We start from the raw sequence: 15,741 nt of genomic DNA, 5'->3' as shown, positions 1-15,741 counted from the left end.
ATCTCCCAAAAGAGGCACGACCCGTGAAGATCCGTGGTAAAATAGGTCCTCAGCAAACAATGCCTACCGTAAAAAAGCGACTATGCTTGTCGTAATAGGCGACTAAAGGGATCGGGTGGACAGGCTCGCTGATTTGGTTGATGCATGTCATCGTATCCCAGTTGTGTGGATCGATGCTCATGATGTCAATCACTGGATTGTCAGGTCCAAACTCGATTATTTACAGACCGCCGTCATATAGCTGGAATATTGCTGAGTGCGGCGTTGAACAACTAATAAACAAACACACAAACCAAAGAGGCACAGATTACCATGCTGTTTTGGGCGCTTGGATGTTTTTTCACATTGATCCTATTTGCTGGACAAGTTATGACACGTGGATCCTGGGCATACAGGGAATGCCTTTGTAAACTATATATGTCACGTGTTACTTTAGGTCTTCCAGCTTATGTTTATCGCTCGATGGCTTCCTCTATACATGCCTGTCGCCTTGTCTCTCCAGGTGCCCAGTGTAACAGAGAAACGGTGGAGAACATCGAGTGGACGAGGACGAAGGCGGAGAACAACATCAGCATCGTGTGCCCTGGGCAGGAGGCAGCGGAACAGAAGAACCTCACTGTGGGTAGGTACCATGCTTGGCCAATTGCTCAATGATGGTCCCGTGAAGAGGTTGATCAGACTAGCCCTCCGTACCCCATGTTTGCCGAAAACAGAATTCGTGATTGGATGATGTTTAAAGCCACAGGTAGCAATTTTCTAAATATTGAGTGAGTGAGTGAGTGAGTGAGTATGGTTTTACGCCGCTTTTAGCAATATTCCAGCAATATCACGGCGAGGACACCAGAAATGGGCTTCACACATCGACCCATGTCGAGAATCGAACCCGGGTCTTCGGCGTGACGAGCGAACGCTTTAACCACTAGGCTACCCGACCGCCCCTTTCCAAATATTATCCAACGACCTGGAACAAAGAAACCAATGAGTGATAGCATGATTTTTTTGTTTATTAGTTGTTCAACGCCGCACTCAGCAATATTCCAGCTATATGACGGCGGTCTGTAAATAATCGAGTCTGGAGCAGACAATCGAGTGATTGACATCACGTGCATCGATCTGCGCAATTAGGATACGATGACATGGATCAACCATGTCAGCGAGTCTGACCACCCGATCCCGTTAGTCGCCTCTTACAACAAGCATGGGTTGTTGAAGATCTATTCTAACCCACGTCTTCACGGGTCTGAGCAACAACTCACGCAATCACACAGTCTGGCCACTGGATCCTCCATTGTAGCATTTACGATAAGCATGAGGTACTCAGGGCCTATCTAACCTAGGACCATCGATGGATATCGCGTCATCCGTGGTTCAAGTTAATGATGCACTATGGTCCTATCCTGACCCTGGCCCATTTTCAGTTTCTAGTGTTCCGCAGTTCCACGTTTCACTGTTTCATGACGTTCATGTTTCTAAATAGATGAGACCCAAAATTGTACATACCGTATTCAACGTAATAAGCGCCCCGCTCTTATAAGCGCCCACGGCGATATTTCCTAATATATTGGCTAGCGAACAATCCCAATTAGCACCCCTTCCGATTGATCAATGTACACAAGAATTATTTGTTCGCGTATAATACGCACTCATGTGCAATTATGGGCAATTAAATTCTGGAACAATATATCTGCCGTATATAAACATTTCAGGCTGTCAGCATAAACCAAGAAATTTACCATTCAACTCTGTTTGTTTTTTACCAAAATGATATTCTAATAACAGCCCCCTATTTCTAATTTTGAAAGCGCCGTGGGCGCTTATTACGTCGAATACGGTAAATCCAGGTACTCGTACACAAAAAGACCCCAGCGCAACGACAATAGTAACTCAGTACTATAACAGTATGACGATAGGCGTATTGATGAGATACCTTTGTAGAAAGAGGCCCAGAGCACGTGTAGCTTCGTGGAATGGTAATGGTATAAACCTACAGTCGAGGGATGCTGTGAGAGACGGTTTGGGCATGTAAGCCTATTGATAAAGTGACTCGACGTATGAAGAACTGTCTGGTGCAGATAAACTGGAGTGGACACTTGCATTGAAAAAGTACAGCGCATCCAGCACAATCAGGTACTCAAGTTCGCACAGCCGTCTCTAAACCACATGTAACTGGGCAGACAAAGATGAAAAAAGTAGCTCGAGGGAGAGCAAAGCAAAGAGAGATCCAATTCAAATTATGGAATGATGCACACATAATCTGAAGGAAACGAAACGTATTGTATTTATGTACATGTATTTATGTTATGTTCAGTTAGTGGGTGGAACGCTAATGCAACAGTTTGTAGATTTCCTATTTCAAGTTACTTTCCATTTTGGAAAACCAAGGTAACTGGGTTCCGTTTTGTAGCGCTACGACCGTCGTGAGTCGATGAGAGTTAGACTCGTAGTACTGGGGCTGCTTCTTGAAGCAAGGCCAAGTCCTATACATGTTCCAGAACAGGTATACATGTAGTTCTAGTCTTTGAGTGACATAAATAATTGCTATATATGAGAGAGAATTTATGGATGTCAACTTCTTTGTTTTGAGGAACACAACGTTTCGAAGTATATACCCCTTTATTAGGTGATGATGCTAGGATGCAGATGGCATATATATGTACGTGTCAAAACAACAAGGGTAATAACTTTGTGTTCCTAATAAAAATGCAGTTGGACATCCATACATTCTCTCTCTTAGGTATAGGTCTGCCGGATAAGGGAGTGTTGTTGGAGCGAATTCAGGATACAGATTTCCATGCAGCAGACCTGAAGCTCTCGTTACTGAGTGCGGATATGAAATTGGATCAGAAATATTGGAATCTGGCGATCTTGTTCCACAAAGCATTATAAGACTCGGTCGTAATTCCATACGCTTAACATGGACTTCCAATAGCTAAGACGCTTTGTGAAGCCCTGACCAGCAAACCAGGGTGTATCATGGTTCAGTCGATTCTGATCAATGTTTTCATTATGATAACCAAATCTGGCGAGTAAATACCAGTGTCTGTATATACAACACGTCTATTGATGAGATGCAAATCACTATCGGCTTGCCAGTGCTTACATCCTAAGCCTTCTTCATCATGCTCGGAAAAGTCTGTTTCGTACTCTGTAGTGATTCAGCACATCGTCCCGGTCAATGTGTTCGTGGTCAATGGGGTTCATCCTTAAATATTTACCGGTGTTTTATGTGCAAGTTGAGGGGTCACGCTAACTGATCGACCAGACACAACAAGCTTAAGGTGGAGACGAGCACGAGCATTGGGAATCTGATTAGTCCGTGCAGGGCACTGATTAAATGCCACAGATCTTTATATTGTATTGGTGTGTGTCGACGCGAAAGGTCATAAGCAAATTTACTTCCAGATGTTTTAGTCTGTGATAGCACAGCTGTTTCTTGAAGATCCGGAAAAAACATGTTCACGTTTCCTCTTTAAGTACATGTAACCTTTGCCAAATAGAAGACTATATCTTTGCCTGAAGACCTGCAATAAAACATACATACTTACATGGCACATGGCGAAATTGTTTTGGGGAATTATATTGATGCGTAAAATACGCATTCGATTGTGATATGATTTGATTAACCTATGTATAGAAAGAAATGAAGTAACTTTATTCACAACCATCTTTATCCTGTCATAATAACATTGAAATGAATTGGTGTCAAATTCAACTTAAACATATTTTAATAAACAATAATAGTTTTAGTGAGTGAGTTGGGTTTAGCGCCGCTTTTAACATTATTCCAGTTATATCGCGGCGTGTCAGCTTAATGTGGGAGGAAAGCCCGAAGTGATGCAGGTCTCCGACTTTTACCACTTCGGTTAAACCCACGAGCACGGGTATGGTGCTGACAAACCTAGAAACATAATCGGGGCGAACCGGGATTCGAACCCACAATGGCGTTTCTGGCGTGACCAAGGGACGCAACTCAGCACAGCGAATCGCAGCGCCTTTGACGACTGGGCCACTCGTGCCCCCTAATAATTTAAGAATACGAACAGTAATAATTCGAAACTATAATATTATCTATTTATTAAGGTCATGTTAGCCACCAACAATCTTCACTCAGAAGAACTGAAAATTATACATTCACGGTTTTATATCAGACCCTTGATTTCCATCTAACCCATATAATAGGAAAAGATAACGTATATAATTTTCCCAGTTTTTCCTTACTTCCAAAGGAACATTCTGTCGATATACCAAAAATTACATCCGAGCAGAAAATTATATACCCATTGATCTTGCTAACGGTTTCAAGACACCAAGGTATTTTCCCCAGAGTTGATTAGCGGTTCTGTTCCGACCGTCTGTAGAAGGCAAAACTGAACAGACTAGGTATGGTGATGTATATTATGATCAGCCACAGACACCTTCCCACCAAATACAATGGTGCCGTCCTTCCTACAGAGGACCAGACCAGCCGTGGTTAACGATGAAACAGTTTCCTGCGTCCTCATCAGCCACAATGCGCATTTGGAGGATCAGCAAATAACACGCACATTCACAACCATGCTCTATAAAGAATTCCAGAGTTGCTTATCGATTGAGGCGAAACCCTTTTGACTTCCATCATCCTGTTACGACACCTATCTGCTATACTGGTTGGCAGCAGGCAGTCATTGAAAGCCTCGACTGGAGGAGGGAGCGGAGAGGATTTCTCCAATGGTTTCATGCTTATCTCTATAGGCTGCTGAGGATGACAGTTCCAGTTGTCACCTTTGATGGATCGGGGATGTAAATAACTCATATCCTCTCTCTGACCTTGTGTGAGTGACGTGACCTTGCTGCTAGCCCGGCAACTAATAAACTATTATCTGGCCAAGTTTTCAGCGTTTGATGCCTGTCTAGACAAAATCAGAAGGTCTTTCTCTGATGGTAGAACCCCCTCTCATCATTGCAGCTTCAAGCATCTTTAAGAGATTCCTGTACATGAAAATAACATTAAAGCTGTGTGTGGTATAACGGCGTGACTTTGGCTTATCTCAAATGTACATTTGTGTTAATCATTGCACTGCAGAAAAAGACATCAAAAGTTACTTGAAGTTTATAAACGTGATCAGCAAGCCACTGAGTGGGGAAAGTGATTTAAAGTTGGAAAAAAAATCAACCATTACTCACGATTAATGTGTTTATGAATAAAACTATTGGATAATGATTTAAATGCTGTTTATACGAGCTCACGTCAGGGTTATAAAAGAGCCTGTCTGGGAGAAAACATGAATACTTTGTTTCTTGGGCAAAGGCGAGAGAGATGAAGACTTTACATAAGGGTCCGTGTCGTAGCCGATTAGATAAGTAATGTAAATTTACTATTAAAGGTTCCTCTAATTCAGATCGTATTTGAATACATGAATTTTCTCTGATTTCTTTGAATAAGAAATTTAGAAGCAATTGGAATATATTGACTTATTTTTTGTGATATTGGTGCAATCTCCTAACGTCCCTATAACTATCATGAAACAGTGTATTTAATCATTCTCCAAAGAACTGTGGGGCTAGCGGTAAGGGCAAGGTGTTCGCTCGTCGGGGCGATGACCCGGGTGCAGTAATGCACATGAACGCAATGTTTGAAGTCCTTTGTTCGTGTGCACCACAACACTATAATTAGACGCGTAGGACATAATCACCTACTCTATTCTGTATTCCTGGCAGATGCTAGGTCAATTGCCCAGTGCTACACTACATCACTGACCCCCAACACGACTGGGCTAAAGGAGGACGGGGTCTTTTGGTCAATCTGCAGTCCTGACAAATTTCATTCAATTCACTTCTAAGACTCACTTTGCTTGATAACTCAATTTTATTATTTCGTTAGTCAGTAGTTAGATATTACCATTACTACATAGGTTTTTTTTAAATAAAGAGACAAAAGCCTTTCCCAGAGTCTAAGGCATCATAACCGAGTGTCTAAGGCATCATAACCTAGAGTCTAAGGCATCATAACCAAGGGTCTAAGGCATCATAACCTAGAGTCTAAGGGATCATAACCTAGAGTCTAAGGCATCGTAACCTAGAGTCTAAGGGATCATAACCGAGTGTCTAAGGCATCATAACCTAGAGTCTAAGGCATCGTAACCAAGGGTCTTAGGCATCATAACCTAGAGTCTAAGGGATCATAACCTAGAGTCTAAGGCATCATAACCTAGAGTCTAAGGGATCATAACCAAGGGTCTAAGGCATCATAACCTAGAGTCTAAGGCATCATAACCTAGAATCTAAGGCATCATAACCTAGAGTCTAAGGCATCGTAACCAAGGGTCTAAGGCATCATAGCCTAGAGTCTAAGGCATCATAACCTAGAGTCTAAGGCATCATAACCTAGAGTCTAAGGCATCATAACCAAGGGTCTAAGGCATCATAACCTAGAGTCTAAGGCATCATAACCTAGAGTCTAAGGCATCATAACCTAGAGTCTAAGGCATCATAACCTAGAGTCTAAGGCATCATAACCTAGAGTCTAAGGGATCATAACCGAGGGTCTAAGCCATCATAACCTAGAGTCTAAGGGATCATAACCTAGAGTCTAAAGGATCATAACCGAGGGTCTAAGGCATCATAGCTAGGGATCTAAGAGGTCTTAACCGAAGGTCTAAGAATCTCCAATTGCAGTCCTTGGTGTGTCATCCCATTACATTTTTTTTTTTTGGTGCGGGGTGGTGGTCACCAAACAGACAAATATCTATGACCCACTATCCAGTTAGTGCTAATGGTATATATTGTCGCTTTTGCTTCAAACACAATATATGCGTAGAGACGAGGGGATATCTTGCACACAATGTAAAATTCTTTGAGCGCCGGTAATATGTTTTATTTAGAATATTTCATTTGAAGTTATTTGAATCTTCTTAGTCATGAGAGGTCGCCTTTGGACCCCCCAGTACCCCATGTTGGCAGAAAGAGACCCATAACATTGGGGATCGGGTGGTCGGGGGCGCTGACTTGGTAGATGCATGACATCGTATCCAAATTGCGTAGATCGATGCTCATGAGGTCAAACACTGAATTGTATTGTCCTTACTTGATTTTTGTACAGACCGACGTCATATAGCTTGAATATTGCTAGGTGCGGCGTTAAACAACACACAAAATCATATGGACAGGCTTAGGTTTAACCTTTCTTTTCCAACACGTGACACAACATACTACTGTTAGCGTAATTGTTTGTGGGACGGACCGCCGTCATGTAGCTGGTATGTTGCTGTGTGTGGCGTTAAAGAACATAAAAAACAAACAATAATTAGATTTACCTCAATGCGTAACACCAAGAAACTATAGCCTGGCTGCTTGAGTGTAGCTTTTAACCCCAACGACATGGATCTTTGCGCACACCAACAAGCAGCTGTTCACCTACAGGGGCTCACCTGCAGTGGTTCACCTACAGCTGTTCACCTACAGGGGCTCACCTGCAGTGGTTCACCTACCCGCCCGTGTACACATGGCACGGGACACATGCACCGTCGAGTAAAACTGACAGCCTTACCCCCTCACACCAATAACTCACTCTTTCAGACTACGCGACAAGAGCCTGTCAGCTCCAAGAGAACGACAACAACGGCATCTGGGACATCCCCCACATCGATGACTGCATCTCGGAAGACCTCATGGACCTCAAAACAGAGGTATTCATTTTGGGCTCTATGGTCGGGGCATCCTGGCGTTCTCCCGTAATCGTTATTTATTGTATTGATACTTTCATGCTTACTGTCATAAATACCATCTCTTAAATATGAATTTGAGTTGAAACCTTTAAGGGACAAACATTTTAGAAACATTTGTCGATAACGCGAACTGTTCTGGCAACCTCACCAACTGTGATGGGCAACTGAAATGCCGGGCAAAAGAATACTGGGTTTGATTAAACAATTACAAACGTTATCAAAACGTTACCAGGCCGAAAACAGTCGCCGAAACACTGGAATCTTAAGGTCCAAAACATAACTATGATATCCGTATCAAATATACATCACCATCGAATAACCACTTTTTGTTTGTTTCAGTCACCATCAAACCTGGGTGTATACTTTCTCGTGCCCGGCACTTTATTCCCGACGTGTTTTGCTTATTAATGAATAATGTCAATAATTGTTAAACTCATCCATCAGGTTAGGATGATGACAATTCACATTGTGACGTTAATTGTATTAATCATTCTGCTTTTGTATGTGCAGAGGTAGCTGATGCTAATGTTGATGGATATGCTAGTAGAGTATATTCTTGTTTGTGAGTTTGATTTAATATTGCTGTTGCTGATTGCTGAAAAGTCTGCGTCTTACAAAAATGTATTCTTGGTAATTACTTTGCCGATTATGATGATCATGATGATGATGATGATGATTCCAGTTCAATGAATTCACCACATCTGGCATCAATGAGATGTCTGTGCTGGAGCTGGCGTTTAAGCTGTTGAACCACACGGAGGACCACACGTATCTCAACCCCATTGATATCGCCACCGTCATCGACCTCATCGAGATCCTCGTCAAGACACAGGTCAGTTGTACTCAGTTACTCAACAAGAAGTATTCTGTCAATCAGAGATTTCTTCTCTAATACACATGGCTGGTGTACTGGCTTTGTCCGCTCGATGCACTACTTCCGCTCTTTGCGGATACTCGTCAGCACCCATGTACCTTGTACTGGTGATCCCCTCCCAGTGCGGATTCTCGTCAACACATATGGTATACCACCTCCCCTCTGTCCGGATACTCGTCAAAACACATGTATCTTGTACTGGCCATGCCCTCCCAGTGCGGATGCTCGTCAGCACATATGCTACACTACCTCCCTCTGTGCGGATACTCGTCAACACACATGCTCTTGTATTTGCTTGTTTATCGTCTCAAGTCAGCCTTTCAAATATTTAAGTTAAACTTTTATGTGTGTCACTATTATCGACACGATTATTATCATAAAATAATCACATCGACAACAATGGTTATGCTGTCACGATTGCTGTTAAGACTGTAGTATGTTCCCTACTCCCTGTAAACAGTATCTCACAGAGGAATATATTCCTTTCTTGATCACCGGGGGAACAGGTGGCTCAGTCGTCTAAAGCGCCGCAATTCGCTGTGCAGAGTTGTGTCCCTTTGGTGTGACAGAATCATATGACCGTTCGTTCGAATCCTAGATTTGCCATGATGATGATCTTAGTTTGTCAGACCATACCCACTGGTTTCCCAAGTGGAATGCATCTAGGACCAGCATCACTTTAGACTCCTCATTTGAACTTGGACACAGATACACTTGTGATTAAGCATGGTATTCCCCTTGCCTTGACAGGGAGTGACCCCTCGGACAATCACCTGGCGGGAAGGAGGGTCAACGTATGCCCGTACCGACGAGATCTACCCCACGTTTGACCAAACACAGACCTTCTGCCAGGTACTTAACCGCCAGCATGGTACCGTTTTGTAACGACACAGCATCCATATAGACATAGCAACGTTGCAATGGAGTTTTGATTGATTTTGGTTTGATTTGTTGTTTAACGCCGCACTCAGCAATATTCCAGCTATATGGCGGCAGTCTGTAAATAATCGAGTCTGGACTAGACAATCCTGTGATTAATATCATGAGCATTGATCCACGCAATTGGGATCGATGACATGCATCAACCAAGTCAGCGAGCCTGACCACCCGATCCCGTTAGTCGCCTCTTACGACAAGCATAGTCACCTTTTACGGCAAGCATGGGTTGCTGAAGACCTATTCTACCCCGGAATCTTCATGGGTCTACAATGGAGTTAATGTTTGTAGGTTTACATCATAGTTTACTACTCAAAAGAAGTTAAGGATCACCCTATGTCTCATATTACTGTAGTTAATCTGCCGCATGACAAATTAGCAATTGTATTATGAAAGAATCGGGGAGGGAGAATATACAAGAATCAAGTGTTCATTAATTTCTTTTGAATGAAATATATTTTATCTACATCAGCCATTAATTTGTGACCTGGTATTGAGGAGACAAACAGTGTTTGGTTGTATGCCTTCAGGTACGATGGCACACCAACACAGCCAGGGCATATCTCTGTCCAGATTGTTACCCATTTAATTATATTCTCCCATACAGATCCGGGACGATTAGGTCACCAGTTGAAACAATGGGTGTATTATGCATTTCGTAAGGTCTATTGAGACATAATATTAACGATGAGTTTTTCAACGGCGCCCTTCTCATTCTCTGATGCTACTCTAGCGATATATTTTCAATACACGACCCTCATGATGTATTTTCGAACCTCCAGGGGACATCCTAATTTTACAAGGCAATCACAACAGTAGGGCACCCAAATGAGAAAAGCGGTTGGCTCGAAAGAAAGATGGTGCTCTGGGACAATTTGCAATTCTCGTTTCGTTTAGAATGAAGGTTTCATGGGAATAATAGGTTACCAAATATCTGTTTAGGAATCTACTTGTTTGTCTTTTAACTGTACCTCCATGGAGGCACCCGGCAGAACAGATCGGCAGCGGCCCATGCTTTTGGTGAGAGCTGACTAACGTTAGTCAGAGGTGTACATCATTTGATAACGATATCTTATGTAAAAAAAACAGCAATGCATATCTTCACATTAGATGATGATTAGAATTGTTCTGCACAATGTTAACTTCTCGATAAGTTTCTACGTCAGGACCGACCATTTGGGTGGGGTGGGGAGTTAAAATGCTAAAAAATAATAATTTGTTTCAGACAAATACTGAATTAATTTATATTTTATTACCTCCGGGACATTTACGTCCTGTACAAATACGTTGTGAAACAAATATATAATTGTTCAGCTCCTCCTTTCAGAATATAAAACAGATATTCTGTTTTCTGACAAAAGATTACGAAGGGTTATGTTCTTGTATCAAACTGACTTTAGGAAACCCCTTTCTCGCACGCACACACACACACTCGTCATAATCTTTACATGCACAGCTCCCGTCTTAGCGTTGAATGATGTCCTTTTGGTTTATCTAGATCTTGGCAACAGTAGTGGACAATCTTCTCAACTCCAAAAATGAGAAAGGCTGGAACGCTACACAGCCTTCCGGTGTTGAAGGTGATAACCTTATGAATGTCATGCATGATTTTGCTGACGTCATCTCGCGAAGTCTCGTCTTCCACGTGATCGACGGAATCAAGCCCTACAGGGAGGCGTTTATTCGAGTTTTCAAGAATAATATAGGTAAGGTGCCTTAAGTGTAGTTTGAAGACTGTAGGTTCTTGAATTTACGCTTCCGCTTCATTTGTCTTCTTTTTCGTGAGAGAGTGTGTTAAAAATCCGGTCGAACATATTTCAGCTATATTTTGACTTCTTCCTGTGAGAGATGGGTGTGTGTGTGTCGGGTAGCCTAGTGGTTAAAGCGTTTGCTAATCACGCCCGACACCCGGGTTCGATTACCGACATGGGTAAATTGTGTGAAGCCCATTTCTGATATCCTCCGCCGTATTATTGCTGAAATATTGCTAAAAGTGGCGTAAATCCATACTCACACACTCTTCCTGTGAGATAAATACATTTCAAAGTTTTGTGTTTTTGCTTTTGCTTTGTTTAATTTTACTTTATGTGCATACTTAAGAGTTTACCCCGCTTTTAGCAATAATGCAGCTATGCAAAGGGGAGGAGACACCAGACAACGGTTATAAACATTATCCCGATGTTGGGAATAGAACCAGGGTTTTCGGCGTGGCGAGCGACCACTCTATAATACCCCTACTCTGACTACATGTTCCTAAAGTGTTGTTTAGTTCCAATGCTAATATAAATACAAATACGCAAACATGTTTTTATAATATTGGAACGGCTTCAAAGGCCTGAAAATGTATGTGTCATACTATCAATGAACAGTGAACATGAGGTGAGGTGAGGTGAGGTGAGGTGAGGTGAGGTGAAGTAGGGTTTAACGTCGCGTTCCGAGATGTTTGCACTCGTATAGCAAAGTAAATGCTCGCGAGTGTGTGTGTCTATGTGTGTGGATGCTTGTACTAGTCTTGACCAATTCCTGTTTTATAGCCCGAGTTTGTTACCACAAACCAGGAGACCCTTTCAGTTTGTTTAAAAAAAGCCTCTATTTGTATTATCAATATGAACATCCTCACCAGAAACAAAATTAATGATAATACATGGGTGAGGTTTAGGCGAAATTGGGTTCAACGTCGCGTCCAAGATTATTGCACTTATATAGCGACGTGCATGCACATGTGTATGTGTGTGTGGCTCCTTGCACTGCCGATTCATAGTGCTAGCTCACTGAGATACCATGTCACAGTTAACACGAATACCCCACTCATAAACAGTATACTGACTCCGAGCCGAACAGTCCTTGTTTCAGCCCCAGAGGGGTTAACAATAAGTACCGTGTTTTAACGTATGTGAACCCCAGACCTTCCGCTCTCCGGGCGGACGCTTTACCACTAGACCACGGCGGCGGTTGATAATAAATGGCATCCAAAGGCTAAGTAAAACATATATAGATGAAACAACAAATGCTGAATGGTAATGAAAGATGTTACACTGCACAAAAACAGCGACAAAACGAATGTATTGAACTGGTGCTTGTGAAATAGTTCGCCGCCGCAGGCAATGTTTGGCACACTTATTCGCATTCGGTTCGCAGTTTTTTTAATTACCATCCATGATCGATTAAAATGCAACATAGTTCCTTTGAAATTTAGAAAATGCTTCAATAAGTTTCTGGTCCATATTCGCTGATTTGTTTTTTGACCAATCAGAAAGTTAGAAAGTCCTTTTACCAACATGAACTTCCCACAAACACGTGACACTACATTCGCGTGACCGGAAATGAAGGCTTTTTACCTTGTCATTATGTATTCTGATCATCTAAGACCTTATAAAACCAATAAAAGTGTCCACCAAATAAACATCTGAGACCTGCATCACTTCGGGGTTTTCTCCCATATTAAGCTGACACGCCGGGATATGACTGGAGTACTGTTAAAAGTGGCGTTAAGCTCACTCATTTCACCTTCATGCGTATTTATACATTAAAAACCGCATATTCCAGTACATGGCAGATAATTTAAGAATTTGAAAAAGAAACAGATGTCTTGAACGACAGGTGAAGTAAATTATTAATGGAATATAATGGTATCGTGGAAACATCTAATGTTACGTCAATCGTTGTCATCTAACACGTCATTTGTTCAGACAGTATCGATGGCTTTCCTTTTCCGTTCCTCTTGGGCTCAACATATCTTGTCAATTACCGAGTTTCACTGACAATAAGTGACTTCGGTTACCGTTAAACCGAACTCAATCATATCGTTCATACTTGGTTTTTTTCTGCAATACATATTTATTGGAACTTCGAAATCCAAAAGAAATTGTTAAAACGAACAATTCGATATTCGTGGACCGTTAAATGTCTGCGGGTGAAAGCTTTACGAACTGAGTTAAACGTTCCGAGAGATTTAGAAGTTTATTATTGCTTAAAACTTAACAATCTTGACATCTGTGCAAGTAATTTTGAGACAGCCTTTCTCAACGAAGGTAAAACCACATGCACGGACAAAAAACATACTTGAAATTGACATTCTAATGACCTCACCAAATTGCATGTTCATTTCAAGAGCGCTAGCAGCAAATTCTTTCGCCTGAAATATCTAAAATCAATTCCGCCAAAAACCAATATGTTGACATAAGGAATCGCTGGCACCAATCTAAGGGTTGTGTTCGACGCGTTCTTTTCGCACGGTGGAATTCAAACACTAACACGTTTGGATATTTTTCGGAACAGGCACGACTTCTTTTGAAATTGCCAGGATTTGTCTGTTTTCTGCGCATCAGGGTGCCAAAATAAGCTGTTTAGATAGCACAAGAAAATGAAATCCCATTAATGCCATAAAAAAAGACAGCTCTCAGCGAGGCCATTCGAGCAGCTGGAGCCACAATGGCCGGCAGATAACAACCAAGGTTTTGTGCAACAACTACAGATAATGTGACGTCATTGTCTATGTTTTATATTAACTCCATTACATTATGTTAACCTTCCTAACGGTAAATAGAGGGGATGAACGGCCACCATACTGAGGTCCAAACACATTCAAAAGCAATTACGGGAACACATTATGATCCTACTTTGAATCAGTAGGGACGGGGATTACCGCGTTATTTGAGTTCACTCAGACGTCCGCAATTTCTTGTCCCTGTATGCCCAGACACAGGAAGCACAGAAAACAGTGTAAGTTATGTAAGTGTTAATTTGAAGTTAATTTGAATAATTTCCTATAGAAACTTCTTGACACAAAAGTAAATAATAACAATAATAATAATGATAAAAATAATAATAATAATAATAATAATAATAATAATAATAATAATAATAATTATTATGATAATAATAAGTGTATTTGTACCACGACAAATTCCATACATTATGTGTGTGCTTGATGAAGTTAATTTGAATAATTTCCTATAGAAACTTCTTGACACAAAAGTAAATAATAACAATAATAATAAAGATAAAAATAATAAAAATAATAATAATAATAATAATTATTATTATTATGATAATAATAAGTGTATTTGTACCACGACAAATTCCATACATTATGTGTGTGCTTGATGAAGTTAATTTGAATAATTTCCTATAGAAACTTCTTGACACAAAAGTAAATAATAATGATAATAATAATAATAATAATAATAATATTAAAGTGTATTTGTACCGCGACAAATCCCATACATTATGTGTGTGCTTAAAGAAGTTATTTAGAATAATTTCCTTACGCTCAAACGGCTGCAATAGACGTAGATATGCGCAAACGTACAGACAAAACTATTTCAGTTAGATTATGGACAGTATTTTCTGAACAGAAAGGTCTTCAGCTGAAAGAGTCTCGGGTTGAGTGGCAAATTCCAAAGAGTCGCAGCTCCATAGACAGAAGCTCTTTAGCCAAAAGATTTCTGGTAACGCCTCGGGTCAGTAAGATGATGGTCAGTAGATCGTAAGGCTCTAGATGCTAGGCGTTTCGTCAATAGCTGAAACAGGTGCTGTGGACAGTCTCTTGATAACATTGATAAGCCAGACTGTGTAGTCTACAAAACTATAGACAGTTGCAAATAAGCGTCAGTGGAACACATTTCTGGTATACTTTCCTACCTTTATCGTAGACTAATCAATTAAACACGAAAAACACGATTTTAAGCGTGAATCTATAATATTATCATAGTAGGTCTTTGGTACGCGTTGTGAGGATCGATAAAAAGAACACCATAAATTTGGTCATAATTTTAATGATGAAGTGATATGCAAATGTTTTGTACCAATAAAGTTGATACCATGCCAAATGTGTCCAAACTTCCGCAATGTCAGCATTTCTGAACGCTGACGAAGCCTGCGCGACCTAGGTAGCCCATTCTATACACGCCATTGCCTTGCGGGAATGGGTAATCCAATATAATTTCCTTTTGCGCGAACCTCTGCCGAGCGATTATAATCTCTATGTCTTTTTATCACGAGACGTCAACTTTGTGAACTTTTGAGAGATCTGAAAGAAAATCATTCAACCCAAGCTCCCGTTTTTCCTCATTTCAAAGAAAGTCAAAACGTAAGGTTTTCCAAGCAATCTTGTGTCTTGTACATTTACGGTTCGTTAACTAGGTGTATCGATTTTGTCCCACTGATATCTGGATTCAGATGTACCCATCGCTGGACAATAACACGCTGCACGTGCCTTCTCCCGCG

General features: G+C 41.1%; 1 protein-coding gene across 1 annotated transcript in view; it reads left to right on the top strand.

Moving 5' to 3' along the window:
• LOC124137231 (cadherin EGF LAG seven-pass G-type receptor 1-like) overlaps positions 1–15,741 on the top strand; it is a 137,861-nt gene that overhangs the window by 72,229 nt on the left and 49,891 nt on the right. Inside the window, exons 7-11 of the mRNA XM_046503448.2 lie at positions 503–622; positions 7,555–7,664; positions 8,386–8,535; positions 9,328–9,429; positions 11,012–11,219. Coding sequence (XP_046359404.1) covers positions 503–622; positions 7,555–7,664; positions 8,386–8,535; positions 9,328–9,429; positions 11,012–11,219 — 690 coding nt within the window. The remainder of the gene's footprint in view (positions 1–502; positions 623–7,554; positions 7,665–8,385; positions 8,536–9,327; positions 9,430–11,011; positions 11,220–15,741) is intronic.

This window comes from Haliotis rufescens, unplaced genomic scaffold (assembly GCF_023055435.1).
Source record: "Haliotis rufescens isolate VD_foot unplaced genomic scaffold, xgHalRufe1.0.p SCAF_11, whole genome shotgun sequence".
Lineage (NCBI taxonomy): Eukaryota > Metazoa > Mollusca > Gastropoda > Lepetellida > Haliotidae > Haliotis > Haliotis rufescens.
This window is presented reverse-complemented; position numbering and strand designations above follow the sequence as displayed.